This window comes from Rhinolophus hipposideros (assembly GCF_964194185.1).
Source record: "Rhinolophus hipposideros genome assembly, chromosome: 10".
In the NCBI taxonomy this organism is placed as follows: Eukaryota; Metazoa; Chordata; class Mammalia; order Chiroptera; family Rhinolophidae; genus Rhinolophus; species Rhinolophus hipposideros.
In genome coordinates, this window is record NC_138056.1 from 22,296,047 (window position 1) to 22,313,838 (window position 17,792).

General features: G+C 38.1%; 1 protein-coding gene across 1 annotated transcript in view; it reads right to left on the reverse strand.

Annotated features, from left to right (window-relative positions):
* PDHX (pyruvate dehydrogenase complex component X) overlaps positions 1–17,744 on the reverse strand; it is a 61,702-nt gene extending 43,958 nt beyond the window's left edge. The window contains exons 1-2 of the mRNA XM_081062936.1: positions 17,486–17,744; positions 2,015–2,095 (exon numbers count right to left, since the gene is read on the reverse strand). Of these exons, the coding sequence (XP_080919062.1) occupies positions 2,015–2,095; positions 17,486–17,717 (313 nt within the window). The 5' untranslated portion in view covers positions 17,718–17,744. The remainder of the gene's footprint in view (positions 1–2,014; positions 2,096–17,485) is intronic.
* Positions 17,745–17,792: the final 48 nt, after the last annotated feature.

Genomic DNA, 17,792 nt, shown 5'->3' on the forward strand with positions numbered 1-17,792 from the left:
TTATTTAATGACACCAACACTCTATCAGACTGAATATGGACACAGCCAAAGTTCTGTAATTTTTCAGGAAAAAGAAACTTAAAAATAGATTTCAATTGATTACATTATTTACAAAGGTGAAACTTTCTTAGATACTGATAATTATTTTAAAATATGGCAACAGCTATGCAGAGCCAATTACTCAAAGTGCTTCCTAATGAAGCACTGGGCCTTTCATTTACATGACCTATGTCTTTCTCAAATTCTAGAAAATTTTCTGCTATTGGTTCTTTGAATATTTTACCTCTTCCTCATTCCCTTTTTTTCGTCCTTCTGAAATTCCTCTTATTGGATTATTGATTGATTCCTATTTTATTCTTCATGTCTCAACTTCCCTTTCATTCTTTTCTACTGCATCCTCGCTCTGTGCTGCATACAAGGTAATTCAGAGTGGTCTTCAGTTCACAAGTTCTTTGGTCATTCATGTTTAATCACACTTTAATTCAACGTTGAGTCTTTGTTTTTTAATTTTAAAGACAATGTTTTTCATTTTAAAAATTCTATCTGTCCCTTTCAAATCTGCCTAGACCTTTTAGACCGTGTTTGTCTTTTTCCATTATTTTCAAGTCCTTCTCTTACATGTTTAATCATTTCAAACATACATTTTTATGTAGCTAGTAATTCTAAGTGAAGTTCTCGGAGGTCTAGTTCTGCTGCTTGTTATACCTAATGACTTTTGCCAGTACAACATTGAGATAAAATTCTTAGAAGTAGACCTACCTGGCCAAAAGGTAAATACAAATTTGTCTAGATACTGACACATTCTCTTCCCCAGGATTTATAGCACTCTGCATTTCCTCCAGCAACGTCTAAGAGTGTTCACTTCCCCTTCATTCCCTGCACAGCCTCCTCAATTGAATAACTTGTCAAACTTTCTAATGTCTGTCAATATGATTGGTAAGAAATGCTACCTCATTGTAGTATTCGTTTGCATATGTCTTATTAGTAGGAAGACTAAGTATCTTTTCATATGTTTAAATAAGGCAATTTGAAATTCCTTTTGTGAAAATCATTTGTTCGTGTATCTTTCCCATTTTCCTATTGAGTTGATAGTTTTCTTATTCTCTAAATTTTATTAATCTTTTGTGATAAAAATTGCAAATACCCTTTACCAATTTGTCACTTGTTTTCTCACTTTACTTATTGTGTTTTTAGCCATACAAAAGTTATTATTTTTATCATTAAGTTTATCGACATTTCCTTTATTGCATTTGGATTTTGAGCTATAGTTCAGGTGTTTATTTCACTTTCAGGTTCAGAGAAATTCACCATTTTTCCCCCTAAGACTTGTATGGATGGTTTCATTTTTGTACATTAAGTGTCTGATTCATTTGCAATTTGGCATATATATTTTTTTATCCTTGGCATAGTATAAAGAATAAATCTAATATTGTCTTCCTTCATTATACACAAAATACCCATTTGCAACTATTTCTTTCCTCATTTTCTATTCGGTCCTATTATACTGTCTTAAGTACCAATACCAGTTTTAATTATGGGGGCTTAAAAGCATGTTTCAATATCTAGTAGAGCTACAACCTTCTTCCACTGCTCTTTTTTCAAGAGTTTTCCTCATTATTCTTACTTATTTGTTCTTTCCAATGAAATTTATAATCAACTTGCCTAACTCTAGGAAACACACACACACACACACACACACACACACACACACTCATCGTAAAGCTATAAATGAACTTAAGAGGATCGGCATGATTTTGAAACTAAAAGTTAAGTATAAGGACTAGAACTTGGAAAACAGACCCTTAAAATATTGTACCATTCTCTGCTTGTGAAAAGTTACAGGCTGAACGCAGAAAACCTTTGCTACATTACCATGGGAAATTTTTATTTAAACAAATTTAGATTAACTAGCAGAGGAACCCAATTTATTTCACTTATCATGTATTATATAACTGATTAGAAAAAAACCCAAAATGATCAAATAACACAAGACATTAGTAATGTACTTGCTCACCTTCCTTTTTCAGCCATTTCACAATGTTCCCCTCTTCCATTGTCGGAGACAATGATGGCATTAGTATCTTAATAGGATCAGCTGAAATTGAAAAACGGAAAAATTAGCCACAAAAAAAAAAAATGCAACTCACAAGTCACCAATAAGAAAATTCAAGTAAATTAATACCAAATTCAATTTGAGAAAGATCATATTTTCAAAGTCAAAAAAAACTCCTAATTGGTCAAATTAAGTGCCCAGTAAATAGTATGGAACATAAAATTCTCAACTTTATAAAAATAAGCTTTTTTTGGAATTCTTTCAACTCCTTTCTCATAGTTCCCCAGTCCTCTGTGCAAATTTTCAAGCCAGGTGTTTGCAAAATTAAAAAAAAAAAAAAAAAGTTGATTTATGTTTCATCTTCTCCTTCCCTTTTTGTCACTGCAAAAATATATTTACAAGTAAATTGATCAAAGAAAAAGACAAATAAGAAAAAAAGGAAAAAAACTAGGGTTGTGATAGCCTACAACAAAGTAATCACAATTAAGAAGTTTAGAAATTGGTTGTGTTTTTATTTTCCTCTAATATTATAATCAAAGGTTCTTGCTGGTAAATGTGAAAGAAAGGTTTGTTTTGTCAAGGGTGATCAGGCAAGCGAACCAAAGTGGTTAAATTAATCTCAGATCATGTTCCATACCACAACTTTACCGGGATCCAAAAAGGTAGACTCAAACCAGCGTGACCTCTCAATGAAGCACAGCTACGTTTTCCTTAGATATCAAAAAAGACGATGCTCTATATATCTGGCCAGATGTGCTTCCAATAGTCACCTACCGTCCCTAGGACCATAGTCAAGGAGCACAGTGTTAGATTCCGAGTTATATAAAGTTCACACTAGTAAAATAGTAGCACCTTCCAGCTCTATGAGTAACCATGGTAACAAATTACATTCCATGGAATCTTCCATAGAACCTATTCTAACCTATTAATTATTCAACTATCTCACCCCCAAAAGCAAAATATCACTGTATATCTAACGTATTTTAAATGTGGAAGAAGACAGAATGGTTTTGGTTTTTTCCCCACTGACATTTTAGGGTTAAAAACAAGAATACTGAACACTAATATTAAACGAGGTTAACTATTTCCTTTGGGAAACTGAACTAATTATACCGTAATTTCAAATGGAGAGCTCCTATGGCTTCATGATAAAGGCGTTCCATCTCTGAAGCATTTGGAAGGAGGCTTCTGTCCTTTTTCTCTTTTTCATTCTCTCCTCTGTAAAGGACTGAGAAAAGGACCAGAGCATATACCTGCCTCAGCCTTTTCCTCATTTTCTTTAAGAACTGCATAAACTGTAGGGAACCTGCAGTTTCCTTTCAGCTCCTCCATGTACTAGGAGTAAACAGACCTACCTTTCAAAGGCAGATAACAAGCCCACCTCTGTGTCCATCAGGACCCACTGGGTGAGGAAGCAACTCAGGTATGTGTGTTTGCTTTGTATACAGAAACTCTCCCTCTCAAACAAAAGCCCAAAGTCTAAGCATGGACTTGTACTGGCAAGCTCAACAACAGAAGGCCCCAGATCTAAGTCACATTCTCCAACCCAATAAAACCCTCAGCATTACAACTGTTACTTTTGATGTCTATGAGCTTTTTTTCGCCTCTCTCAATTGGCCCCAAACTCTAAGGAGAGAAAAGGAGAATTATCATTCCTAATACCCCAACAATCATAGAGCCCAAACCAAACTCCAAGTAAACATGCCCATTTCATCGATGAGAAAACTATAATCCAGATAAGGGATATGAGGCTGTCCTCTATTACATTATACCACCGCCCATCATTAATTACAATAAGGATCATCAACTCATCACTGGTTATTTTTAGCATACTCACCCAGAAATTCAAACATAGCAAACCAGACAGATCAAATACACGTGTGTATTCTTCTTATGTCCAATCAAATATCCTAATAAACCCTTTCTCCACCTTGGGCATAAAGAATTCCTGTACTAAGAAACCACTCTTTCTACTGACAATGAATATTCTGAATATAGAAGAGGACAGGTAACCTTTAAGCGCATTATATCTTGGAAATAAGAGAGAGAGAAAAAATAGCCACAGTGAGTTTCCTAACTCCTGATTTATTATTAAAGCACAGTTAGCTCAGAAGAGACTGAAGAACCTGGGCATTATGTCTCTCAGTAACCTTTATTCAAACAGCTTCATTTCATGTCCAAGCGCCCTCTAGTTGAAAAGCAAATTATGACTACAATCATAGCTTTAAAAAATCTTTTTTTTTTCCTTAGCAAAATAAGTCCCCGTGGACTAAAAGAGACATAATAAGATACTGAATGGGTAGAAAATAATGCAGACTATAATGCACATTATTGTCTATCAAACATTGGAGCACTAAATTCTGCAGTGAATTAGAATTAGGGAAATGCGCTTAGGGAAAACACACACACAGGCAAACTTACATTGTGACATTAGCGATGCAAGTCCAAATCCTTGCAAACCATAACAAGCCTAAGCTTAACTGCTAGAATTCTTAAAAAGTGCTCAAAGCCTGATACAGTCAATATGTTTGGAAATAATAAAATGAGCTTTCTAATGCCCTATATTATTTATGTATCTAGTATCTAGTACCTTTTTCATTTTTCACATGGTTTGTTGAAGAAGACAAATAGAAACATTTGCCTAATGAATCAGAGCCAGCTTAAGCTTCAGCATTTAATTTTTTAAAGCTCATAGTGACCAAAGGAAAAAAAAAAATGCAAACAAAAAACCTACAATCAACAGCACCATGTAAGAGGCCGGCCTCTGCTCATCTTGAAAACACTGGTTACAACTCCCAATATGTTGCTTCTATCATAAAGTTCAAGGTTGGCATTATGAGATAGAATAGTTCATAATCACATACATATTAAATTTATATCAAACAGCATTCCACTTCAAAGAAGCAAAATAAATGGACTTCAATGATTCTACGTCTAGATTCAATACATGACAAACATTAAATCAATTCTCTCAAAACAAAGTCTGTCTTCAATATTTTGCATGTTAGTTCTAGTTGCCATGATACGATTCATATTTATTTTATGATTCTATCTGCTATTATAATCTCTCACCAATGAAACCTTCACATTTCCATTATTCTTGATATAAGGGCTACATTATAAAACTTTTGCATTTATTAAGTATTATTCTCCAAATTACCACCTCAAAAGCCTCAAAATTTTTCCTATTTTAAAAATAAAAAGAACATAACCATTTCTCATACAGCTACTCTTCATGGATGAACTGAAATTGCTTCTCTGAATAATGACAATAAAATATAAAATTGTGTAATAGATCACTATCCTTACTCTAAAACTAAAGTGACAAAAAACAAAGAAAGACATTTTGGACATCTCCATTATTCAGTACTATCTCTTGATTGATTATACTGGATTACTATAGAAAGTAAAATGTGAAATGTATTTTCTGATGAACCAATCTATCCTCAGACTGTCATGCAAGAAAATAATATCAAACTATCAAACATAAGCATTAATTTATTAATAATATTTCATTCTAATATGTGCTCTTCTAACTGGAACATTATACACATCTTTTTCAAATGCATTTTTTCCAGTGGAAAATTAATTATACAAGCATAATATCAGCTTTGAGTGACAGGGCTGCACGTAATTAATATCCGCTCTTTCCGGCTGCCATCAATTCTATTGAGATAGTGTGGGCTTTTCTAGACTCCTTGGAATTTTAACCTACACCTAATATTATTTAATTTCGTTACAAATTAAATACACCTTCCCTTTTCCTTCCAGTGAGCAGTACATTCAACCTTTCTCCTGTCAAATCGAGGAAGCCTTGAAATGTGCACCGATTATATTTCCTACTAATAACTGGGCACAACTATGGATAAGAAAAAAGAAAATGTGTTTTTTTCCTCCACTGGTCATACAGTTTATTTCAATTAGTAAAAATACCCCATTTAGTAAAAATTACCCCAAATTTAGTTAGAATGTAACACTTTTGTAGTCATTTTAGTGTTCTACTCCTTTCTATCAAGCTAACAAGCTATACTAATGGCTTATAAAGTCTGTCCTTCTGGAGCAGTTTAAAAAATATTTAAGATGACTAGGGCAATTACATTGCCAGTTTATATTTAAACATACTGGTTTTAAAAGTAGAGTCTCACAAATCTACTTTTTTTGAAATTAGAAATCTACTTTTTTTTGAAAATTTGAATTGTTGTAATCTTTCTTTTCCTCAATAGAATGACACAATAAATTAAAATTTTTGCTTAGCATATTGCTGCTTTACCTGCCGTATTGGGCACACAAGCAATCTATCAATCACTGAATTTTATAACAATTTCTCTAAGCAATTCCTACATTTCTTCAAATCTACTCTTCCAATCTTTCTACAGCATAATTCTATTTTCAACATCAAATATAGTACACTAACCCAATTCTAGTTTTTTGCTCCCTAAAGTATTTATTTTATCCTAAGAGCAAAACACCTATACTTCAGCAAAATCATTTATATCAAAGCTTTAAATTGATGACCTATACATAAATTCTAAAAGTTCTCCAGATTTAAAAAAAGATTAATATAAGCAAGCAACATGCAAATGCAGAACAAATTGCTGTGTGGCTAATATGAAGCAGATCTCAACTCTATTAAGCTGACTACAGTAATTAAGGGAATTCAGCAGTTTTACACATGGTACAGCTTGAGCGTCATGCTCTCGTCCACCTATATGACTATAATCCAAACACGAAACTCATGAAGATAGAGCAAATGAAGGAGGAAATTACCCAGTACTTTCTTAATGTGGCTCCCCTAACATTAATTTGCTTCTTTTCCAATAGGGAGAGATACTGCTCATTTAATCACCTCTCTTTTCAAGGCAAGAACTCATTAAATAAAATTGAACCTTTAAAACTTCTGTTCAAATAAAACAATCCTGCCACCTGCTGGCCAAATAAGTAAAGCGGAATGAAGTACAGGTCATTTAAAAATCAACACCAGGGTACAGAATATTAACAATGCAGCTTTGAATCAAAGCAGCTAAAGCAATTTTTTTAATGGGTGCTTGTCACGTAAGTCGTCTTTGTTCAAATAGTTATTTTGGTGTGGTACTTGTGTAAAAATACTTTGAAAATATCAATGGATGACAACAGAAAATGTATGCACAATAAATAGGCTGTGAGAACAGCATTTGTAAGTCTTGGCATGGTACAAACACATAAAAAGATGCCCCGCAAACAGTATATATGGCATAATCTAACTTCTACTTGCTTAGCTTGTACACAGAAAAAGACTCAAAGGATATACTCCAAAATGACAATAGTAGTTATCTCTATTTGGTGATGTTTTAAGTGCTTTTCATTACTTTTATTTCTTATAATCTACATGTTGATTTTCTACAATAAATTGACCCAATTTCACTCCCTCTCCAAAACTTATCTAACACTATGTAAAAATGTGCTTTTGTTTTTGTTATTTTTAGACACACAGAGAGTAAAGAAGGGACAACAGCATACAATTTTGGAAACAGGAAAGCAAATAGATGAGTAATAATTGATTAATAAGATTCTAGAAAACCAAATCCAGTGCTGGGTAACAACCCCCCCCCCCCCATTCAACAGAAGACTGAAAGACTGGTGATTTTTTTCTGCAGAGGGTAAGAGAGAGAACCTTTGGAATGGAGGTCCAGCCTACAGACCTGGGACACACGGGCAGCGCCACACAGGTTAACTGAGAGATGACCTGATGTGACGGACAATACAGAAAATCGCGCTGAAAGCGATTAAATGGTGTGAGATGAACTAGCAGTTACACAGAAAACCAAAGAAAAAGTTTAAAAGACAACAATGTCAGGGAAAGTAAAATAAAGGTAACAATCACTATATGGGACAATGTATCACAATCCTCAGTTGTGTAATATTTGTTTAGCGTCAACAATGAATTTGAATTTAACTAAGAATTACAAAAGAACTACATTAGAAGAATGGGGGAGGGAAAACATGGGGAGTAGCACTGAATAAAACAGAAATAGAGAGAGGAGCAACCACCAGAAGAAACAAAACTTGTCGCTTCTGAGGAAGAGGACAACTAGGGAAGTAGGGAGAGACGGGGCACAGACCCACTGTTCTAAGCCTTTTCGTACTATTTGACTGCTTAAACCACATGCATGTATTACTGTACTATAATATTTTATTGTTTAATAAAATGAGTAATTAAAAGAGAAAATTTAACAAGCAGCAGCATACCACAGTGATTTAGATAGCAGGCACTGGAGCCAAACTGGTTAGGTTCAAATTATAGACCACTACTTACAAGTTACTTAATCATGCTGTGCCTCGGTTGCCTGTTCTGTAAAATACAGTTTTGTGAGGATTAAATTAGGTAACACACACAACGTCTTTACCACGGGGCCTGGCAAAAGGAAGTCCAACCCAAACATGTTGGCTATTGATTGACAGGCAGCGCAGATATGGTTAAGAGGGTGGGCTTCTGAAGGCGTGCAGACAGTTGGCTCGGGGTATCACAATATCCTTCCTTACCATGCCTTCTTCCAGTAATGAGATGGGTCCACAGGTTCCTTTTCGCTTTTTAGCCCACTCTTCTCCATTACCTAATTCAGCCTTGTTCTCACAGCAAAAGGACACTAACTCATAACCTCTAGTTTAACTGTATTTCACATCTGAAAACCAAACTCTCGTAAAAATCACTGGCAGGCGTTTCAGTGGCCCACGGAAGTAAAACAAGCATGTTGGAAGTGCTACCTTATAGTAGTTTATAGTACCTCACAGTACCTCATAATACTGTGCTATTATGATAATACACTTTAATACCTAGTTAATGGGTTTGACATTCGATAGCAATGTAAAATCATGAAAACATTTTTGAGCAAGTGAGAGAAATAACCACAATAGAAAATAGAACTTGTTTGCAGTTCCACATATATAGTTAATATTCACAAGTCTATTTTGCACACCACCCCCCAAAAAACTTCACATGCTTTGACATGGTTGCAACTATAAACCTCACAGAAAAGCTAAAATAACGGGATTTTAAGTATCAAGTGATGATACCCATGAATATGTTTCCTGTCCTCAATTAGACCATTTGTCCAAAGAGAGCGAAAAGACAGGTAGGGCCCAGATCCTTCAAAACACCTGTCTTCATCCCAACAGTGTTGAGAGGAATGGAAGGGTGGTAAGCCAGGCTGTGGGCATTTCGGAAAGGACATTTCATGGCACAGGAATAGCGTGAAGGAGGAGAAAGACAAGAACTGTTTGTTCATTCAACAAATATTTATTCAGTACCTGGCAAGTGTTAGGTGGGTGATCTTCTAGGGGGTGGAGATAACAAAAGTAAATCAAAACAGACAAAACCCCCACTTCTCCTGGAGCTTACCTTCCCAAGTGGGAGACAGAAAATAAATGTTTAGTGACAATATGAACTAAGAAAAGAAGGTAAGGGGACAAAGTGATAGTGCAGGAACTATTTTATCAGTTGATCAGAGAAGGCCTTCCCTGAAAAAGAAAAGTAGAATTGAATGGAGGACGCCATGCAAATATCTGATGGAAGAGCCTTGTAAAACAAAGAGTAGAGTGTGCTTGGTACATTCAAAACACACCAAAGAGCCGGCATGCTGGAGTGGAGTGAGTGAGGAGAGGCGTGGCGAGGGCTGAGGTCAGAGAGGTGGACAGCATTCGTATCATATTGCGCCTTGTGAACCACAGTAACGACTTCAGACTTTATTCTGAGTTTAATGAGAAGCTCTTGGAGGGTTTTCGGCAGTGACATGATCTGACTTACAATTACAAGAAGCACTGAAAGCTGCGTGGGAAACAGTCTGTGCAGGGCTGAGGGTGGTAGCAGGAGTATCTAACGGGACACTCCCGTAATAATCTAGATTAGAGATGGGGGTAGCTTGGACCAGTTTAGTTAGTAGTGGTAGACATAGTGAGGAGTGGTCAGATGACATTGAAAAGGTAGAGCTAACAGGAATTTCTGATAGATTGGATGTGGTACATGAAAGTCAGGAGTCAAGGATGATTCTAGTTAGGAGTACAAGTGAAAGAACAAACTCAAAACTAGATGCCGCAGTACCAAAAGGAAAATATTTCTCCCTATCCAAAGTGCCCCAAAAGCCTTATAAACTACATCGGTTCCTATTGAGCTACTCTAATGTAGACAGAAAAATCCGATTAAAAATCAGGTCCGTTATAAAAACCCTGTGCTTACTCTTGTGCAAGACACTGAGCGAGGGATACAATCCCGGAAAACTACACTTGAGTCTTGCACGAGTAATTATACTCGCTCCCTTACCTCCCTTACCATGAGAAATCTGTATGACGGTACTTAATGGTTTTAGTGCTAAAATTGAGACAATAAGGTGTAATGACTGATGGGGGTTAGTCAGGTGGGTATGGGAGGGCTCTCCTCAACCCTCCCCACGTTAGGGTACGGGCTACCTCAGTAGGCTTCCTTGCCTATCAGTGGGCAGGGAATGGTCTAAAGGAGGTACAAGTATCAGATGGTTTACTGGACTAGATGACCCGTTATACTCCCATCATTCAGTATTCAACAAACATTACTGAGCACAAGACTAAAATCATTGCTTTTCTGAATCCATGTTGTCAGTATCCTACTATCTGCTAAACCTCGTGGGTTGGCAAATAGTGCTGGTGAAAAACCAAGAAAACCTTTTTTAAAAAATGAACTATTTATAAAGTCATAATGATTATTTACCAGAGCACACACTTGAATGGGACCACAGTTTTGTCAACCTAAAGCTGCCTTTAGGACATTACTTTTAAGCTGCTTATTAAAAAATAAGACTCAGAAAGAACCTTTGAGGCCCCCTGCCCCCCTTCCTGCCTGAAAGATTCAGATGGAAAAAACCTGCTCCAGGAAAGAAATCTTAATATATTCACCTTAGCCAATTCTGAATTAAGTATGGTAGACGGAAGGATGTAAAGCAGGGGCCTGTTAGCTAGATATCCCGCGTGTCCCACTGTTTCTGAGGTGCCCAGCAAGAATGTTTCTGCTGTGTGTGTTCTGTTCTTCCTCAACGACCTCTAAACGACTCATTCTCGCTTCTGAAATCTAACACCCAGTTCTCTGCTTTTCTCTTTTGTCTAAAATGGCATATATACCCAGTGAAGCCCCACTGTCTTTGGAATTTTCATGCTTATGTGAATTCCCCATGCGCATGTACTAATAATTTGATTTTCAAAAAAAAAAAAAGTAGGCTTCTTTGCAGTTTGGCCTCAGGCTGGGCTCTGCCAATGGGCAGCATAAGCAGGAGACTGAAAGGAGAGGGGAGTGAGCATCAGAAGAGGATTCTGCTTGCAATACCAGTCTTCCTGTTATTAAACTATAAAATTAAAATTCTACAGGAATCTCAGTTTATTTTGTCATCTTGGAACAAAGGCAAAAAAAAAAAATCCCCCCTCCACTTAAGAGTCTAGCGAAAGTTTGGGAACATAAAAATTTTATCAAAGGCAAATGAAACTCAAAATACCAATAAGGCATATGTAAGAGTACATCATGTTAGAAATGTACAGATAGAAGGACATTAACATATACTCTCACTCTCTTAAATGGTCCTGCCACCCTTTATAACACAGTCTAGAATTTTACTATCTTAAATTGTTCTAAAATGATGATACCACGACTGTCACTAAAATACTCTTTCACAATGTAGTACTAAAACGTCTCATTTCATAAAAAAAAAAAAAGGCATAAGTGTTCACTTAGAATATACACATGGTAAACAAAACTTCAGCATGCTGACACTGTTTTGCTGTCTACACCTAAGGTATCACTTGACATTAAACCGGACTGTGCTTAAGGAAACAGGCTTTGGTGTTAACACAGACCTGGGTTGAAACTGGAGCTCTATCCTCAGAGCACAGCATGAGCGGTTGGGAGTATTAGAGTTAATTCATGGGAAGTGCTGAGAAGGGCGCATGGGATGTCGCGAGCTCTCAATAAATGCTTATTATTCCCAAACCCACTCCCCCGACTTCCTTCTTGCTAGCAGAGACCCAATTTTGTTCAGCTGCACATGCTTCCTGTGAACACGTGCTCTGCATTAGTGACCCCACTGACTAGTGTCTCAGTCTGCTCAGACTGCTGTAAAAAAGATACTTCAGACTGGTGGCTTATAAACATTTATTTCTCATAGTTCTGGAGGCTGAGAAGTCCAAGATCACAGACGCTGACAGATTTGGTGTGATGACTGATAGGGGCCCACTTCCTATTTCACAGATGGCACCTTCTCGCCTCACAGCAAGGTCTGGCTAGGGAACTCTGTGGCGTCTTTTTTATAAAGGTGCTAATCCCATTCATGGGGGCTCCCCTCATGGCCTAAGTACCTCCCAGAGGCCTCCGCCTCCTAATACCATCACACCGGGCATCAATTTCAACATCTGGGTTTGAGGGGGACACACAAATACTCAGTCTAGTATGAAGTCCCTTGATTAGCAAAAGGTTAATCCACTCTAAGCTACCCAACAAAGATACCTGGATATCACCATGCGCATAGCTCCAAAGTAGTCATTCACTTACTCACAAACCTTGGGTAAACAGCTGAACCTCACTCAGTCTTTCTTTCTTCACCTGTAAAACAAGCAACCCTTGCAAGGTTCTCATGATGATCAGAAGTCATGCAAGAATCTAAAACGAGGCCTGGCAAATAGTGACTGTTCAATTATGTAATGGCTACTTGGAATGTCCCACTTTCATATACATCATGAAATGTTTTAAAGCAATGCACGTATGTACTAAGTACTTCCCGATAAACCAAGTTTTCTTAGTTGCTCTTGCTGCTGCTTCTACTAGGATCTCATTTATCCCCTTTCTATTTCCCTTGCGTGGCCACACATCTCAACTACTGAGTAGCCTAGATCTGCTTTGCTGAGGTGATCAATCCTCCATTATGCTTAGTCATTACTTATCCTAGAAACAAAATACTGTCCTACTTTAATCAGACTGTCATGGTATCAGACATGACAATCACTGATTCCCAACTCATACTTCCTTTCTAAAGAAAATGTCCAAACCGCAGCCTTTGAAAGAATCAGCCCTGTGTCTTACACAACGGACCTACATTGGGGCCATCAGCTTCTCTCTCCAGGGAATCTGGAATTAGATCACAGAAATGATAGTGCCCGCTTGAACTAAACTGAAATTGAATGGGGTAGAAGAGCCTGAATCAGCATTAATGCAAGACAAGCTGGCATTAGAGAGCAAGAAAAGCTATGAGTAAGCAGATTGGCAAGTTTGGGGAGAAAAACAAAGTAAATGTGAGAAAAAGAAAGAAGACAATGGGAGTCCTAGAAGAAATGGATGAAGTCATCAGCGTAGTTCCTCCATGGCGCAGCAACACTTCACATGTGCTGCTGCGTATCCTTCTATTAAATTCTCTTTTTACTTCAGCTAGTCTATGTGCTTCTGTTTCCACAGTTAAAAGAAAACTCAAACAACAGTATCAGTCTTAACAGTATCAGCACCGAAGCACTTAATAAGGACCAGGCCTAAAATAGTGTCCATGTTTTGGCAGAAAAACCATCCTACCAGCTCTTATCAAAGTAGTTTGTTATAGAACTGCTGTGAAAACGCAGACACCTGCAGAGAGACGTGGGCTAAGAGCATCTCAAGGATTTTATTTCGTTAGATCCAGGCATGCTTTCTTTTCATATGAAATCTGTAGGAATATTCTGCCTTTACATACACACAATATCTGTTCTCTGCCATTTTCCTGGTCTATCTTTTGTTTTGTGCTTTCTATACAGATAAAGATACAAGAAAAGACAACTACAGATGATGACATATACCAAGGCCCACTCTGCTATGCTGGCTGAGAGGTAATAGAGTGCAGGAGATAGCGGTAAACTAGACAGCAATTTCCTCCCCAAGGAGAACAACCATTTCTCAGTCGCAACCAACTTCACCAGATAGGCCCTAACTTTGAATTTTCAAGAGAAGCCAAAAATCTAGATTTTTATGTAAAGTCCCTAGTTTCTAAATTTAATGTTCTTCTACAATGATGTAGGTCAGTTGATTGGCTGCCATTATGAAATCCTACTGTGGACCTCTGCCCTTTTATAACTTCCTAGATTTTTAGCATTCCTAGATTTGTCTATAACATGCAAGGTCTGTAGTTATATATTAGGCAAAACACAGCAAAGTTGAACCTCATTTACTTTTCTACTCACATTATTTTAAATTCAATATATTCTTCCTCAGAGACAACTTAAAACCAATATTATTAACATCTTATTAGTTATCAATTAATTAAATTCCAAACCATGCCATTTAGTCTGAAAGAGCAGCAATGGAAACTCTTCAAATTTAATTGCCTAGACTAGGTTGAAACACCGTTTACAAATGTGCTGTCACTTATGTAAATACCACACCTGGCCTCTAGGCCTTTGTGTCTGCTATTCTTTTAGCCTGGAAGGGCTGCCACCTCTTGGAAGCTGTCTTCTGTACTCCTTTACCTGAACTTACCCCTCAGAGTTCATTGCAAACACTGCTGAAATCATGCCCTCATTGTGTATCTCCCTAAGTAGACTATCTATACCTTGAAGATAAGACCTATACAGAACTTAGGACTGCATTTCCAGAAGCTATGTATGATTAAATGGGCCATGTGCCAGAATACAGAGAATCTGTTTCATTCTGTAGGCCAATTAATTTCCAAGCAGGCTACCATGTAGCCTAATGTTCATTCCTTCACTCAATGTCAATAGAGTGGTGACTAACAGTAAGTCTCTGCCTTCTCAATAAGCATCTCAGTTGAAAGAATGAAAACAAGTTAGGAATTTGTTAAAGCAGATAGAAACTATATATATATGTATATACCATATATATGTATATATATAAAACACACATATATATATACACATATATATATATATCATTACACACACACACACACACACACACACACACACACCCCACAGAGGGTGCCAAAAAAATGTATACACATTTTAAGAAAGGAAAATACTGTATTAAAATTGTAAATTTTATATATATACCAATAACAAAAGATGAATACAAGTCACGTTTGACTTCTGCAATTACAGAAGGTAATTGCAGGTACGTTAGGTAGCTCAAAGTGGTTCCCATCAGTGTAATTTTAATAGTTTTTTCCTTTCTTAAAATGTGAATACATTTTTTTTGGCACCCCTGGTATACATATATCCTCTTCAGTTCATACCATTATAGCTGTGTGCCTTTGGGAGACCCACTTAAATTCTCTGGGCTTTTTAGTATTAATGTCCAGTACAATGCAGCTAATGCCAACTTTACTAGGTTGTTGTGGGAAGAGAACAGGAGTCATAGGAAGTGCTAAGCACATGGCATATGCTATAGCTCATAAAAATGATGTCAATGAACATCTTTTATGAAAACCAAAACTCCAAGTGTACTTCCATCTGACCGATGTTTAAATTCTGGATAGATATATGGGGGGGGGGGAAAGGAAATAGTTCAATAATCCTACTTAATTCACATAATGTATACATCACCAAATAATTGCTTAGTTTTATGAAACAATTTCTACCAAACTCAGGGAAACATTAACAAACAGCATGTAAAGTCATGCTTCGTAAAACAAATAGCTCAAGAACAGCCACATGTATTCAGCAAGGCAAAATAAAAAACTTGTAGGTGAAAGTCAGGAGACAAATTTCGGCTCAGTGTTAGGAAAAAATTCCAAAACTTCCAAATAATTTAGAGCTACCTAACAACACACAGCTTCTGTGGTAGGCAGAATTAATGTCCACAACACGCCCGACCCCCAAAAGATGTCTAGGTCCTAACACCCAGAACCTGTGAATGTTATGCTACATAGCAAGAGGCAATTAAGGTTGCTAAACAGTTGACCTTGAGATGGGGAGAACATCCTGTACTATCCAGGTGGGGCCTATGTAGTCTTTATATGTGAAAGAGGAAGGCACTAGGAAACCAATACAGCTTCGTGGGGATGCAGTAGTGCCCTCTCCCTCGCGGATGATGTTCAAGCAGAGTTACACAAATTATTCATCTTGTGTGTGGTGGGGGGAGAGAGGGTAGGTAAAATGTCATGATACATCAGATAAGGATTGCTTAAGTGAGTTTCTAAAGACAGGAGTCCTTAAACTGGGTCTAAGGAAAACACCTGAACCTGCATGAACATTTTTGTGTGTAACCACATATGCCCCTTTCTCTGTAGAGGAGCTAGAGCCTTCAAATTATCTCAAAAGGATCTGTTGTACAAACAAGGTTAGAACACTCTTCCTCTATTATTTCCAACATTGAACTTTTACTATTCCATGATTTTCTAAGGCAGTGAGTCTCAAAGAGTAGCCCATCAAAAAACAACATAAAACATCAAAACTCATCCATGGTTGTGTGTAAAATGCAGACTGCTGAGCCCCACCCCAGACAGAATCTCTTGAGAGCTGTAGGAAAGTTCAATATTTAACAAACTGGGGAGGGAGGAAAGAGAATGCTATAGACAGTTAAAGAAGTATTTACTGTTAGTTCCAAGTAGTATGTTATGAAACAATCTGAAAAAACTGAAAATAAATTGTTCCTATCACCAAATCTTTAGAAATCTCAGTGCATTCCTCTTACCATGTGACTTGGTGTAACTTATTTTTTCTGAGCCTCAGACAGCCCAGAATATGTAGGCAATGTTTACTACACATAATTTTCCAGATTAAAATTCATTCTGTGGGGTGACAATGTATGGCAGGTAATGAATGCATCACTTTAAAAAATATTATCCCTATAACCCCACCCCATGTAAAGAAAAACATTGTCTTACCTACCATAAAATACCGGAAGAATTGTTAATTGTGTCAATATCATTACTAAAGGCCAATTTTCTATAGTAAACTTCATGGTATGATTCCCCTCCTAAATTTCCCTGCTTTCATGCTCATGTTTTTTGCCAGACCTGTCTGTGATGAGATAGGCATTTACGAATTAAATCCTTTATTAGTTGTCGGGGAAACAGAGTGGTCTGGAAGAGACCTTCCAACAGAGCCGGGCCAAGAGAATGACTAATGACAGCTAAGAGTGGCTTTTGAATCTCGGCAACCTTGGGCGGCTTTTCCCCGACAGAGATGCTTGACAACCCTAAAGGGACCTGGGACGTGACGAAGAAAGTACCCGAGAGAAGGGCCTTAAGGACCTATCCCCGCACCTCCCCAAAAATGCCAAGGCAAGGTCACAGAAGCCATACCCACCAGGGGGCCAGGGACGGAGTCAGATTCTCCCAGCTTCCACGAAAGCCCCTGGCGGCACGCACTTATCAGGCGCCCAAGTCAGAGGACCTCTTCCCGAGGAAAGGCCAAGCGAACAGGGAGCAACGAGCACCTCCTCACCCACACGCAGGACCTCCATAGAAAGACCCTGACCCAGGCCCACTGCTGCAGAGAGAAGCTGAGCGAACCCCGGTCACTCACCCCGCATCCACTGCGTGCCGTGGAACCATCTCCAACTAGCTGCGCGGCCAAAGGGAGCCGCCTTAACCAGCCCCAGGCCTCTCCCGCCGCCGAAGCCTAGGAGATAGCGCAGCATCGGCAGGTCACAGCCCAGCCTCCAGGAGGCGGCCATCTTACCCGCCCTAGCAGAACAGCCGGATCTCCCTGTCAAGACCCCCCAAGCCCCGCCCCCCAGCCGGTTGGCCACGCCCATGGACGCCAGCCGCGCCTGGAGTCTCCGAGTCACGAGGCCCCCCGAGCTCCGCCCCCCTGTTGGCCACGCCCATGG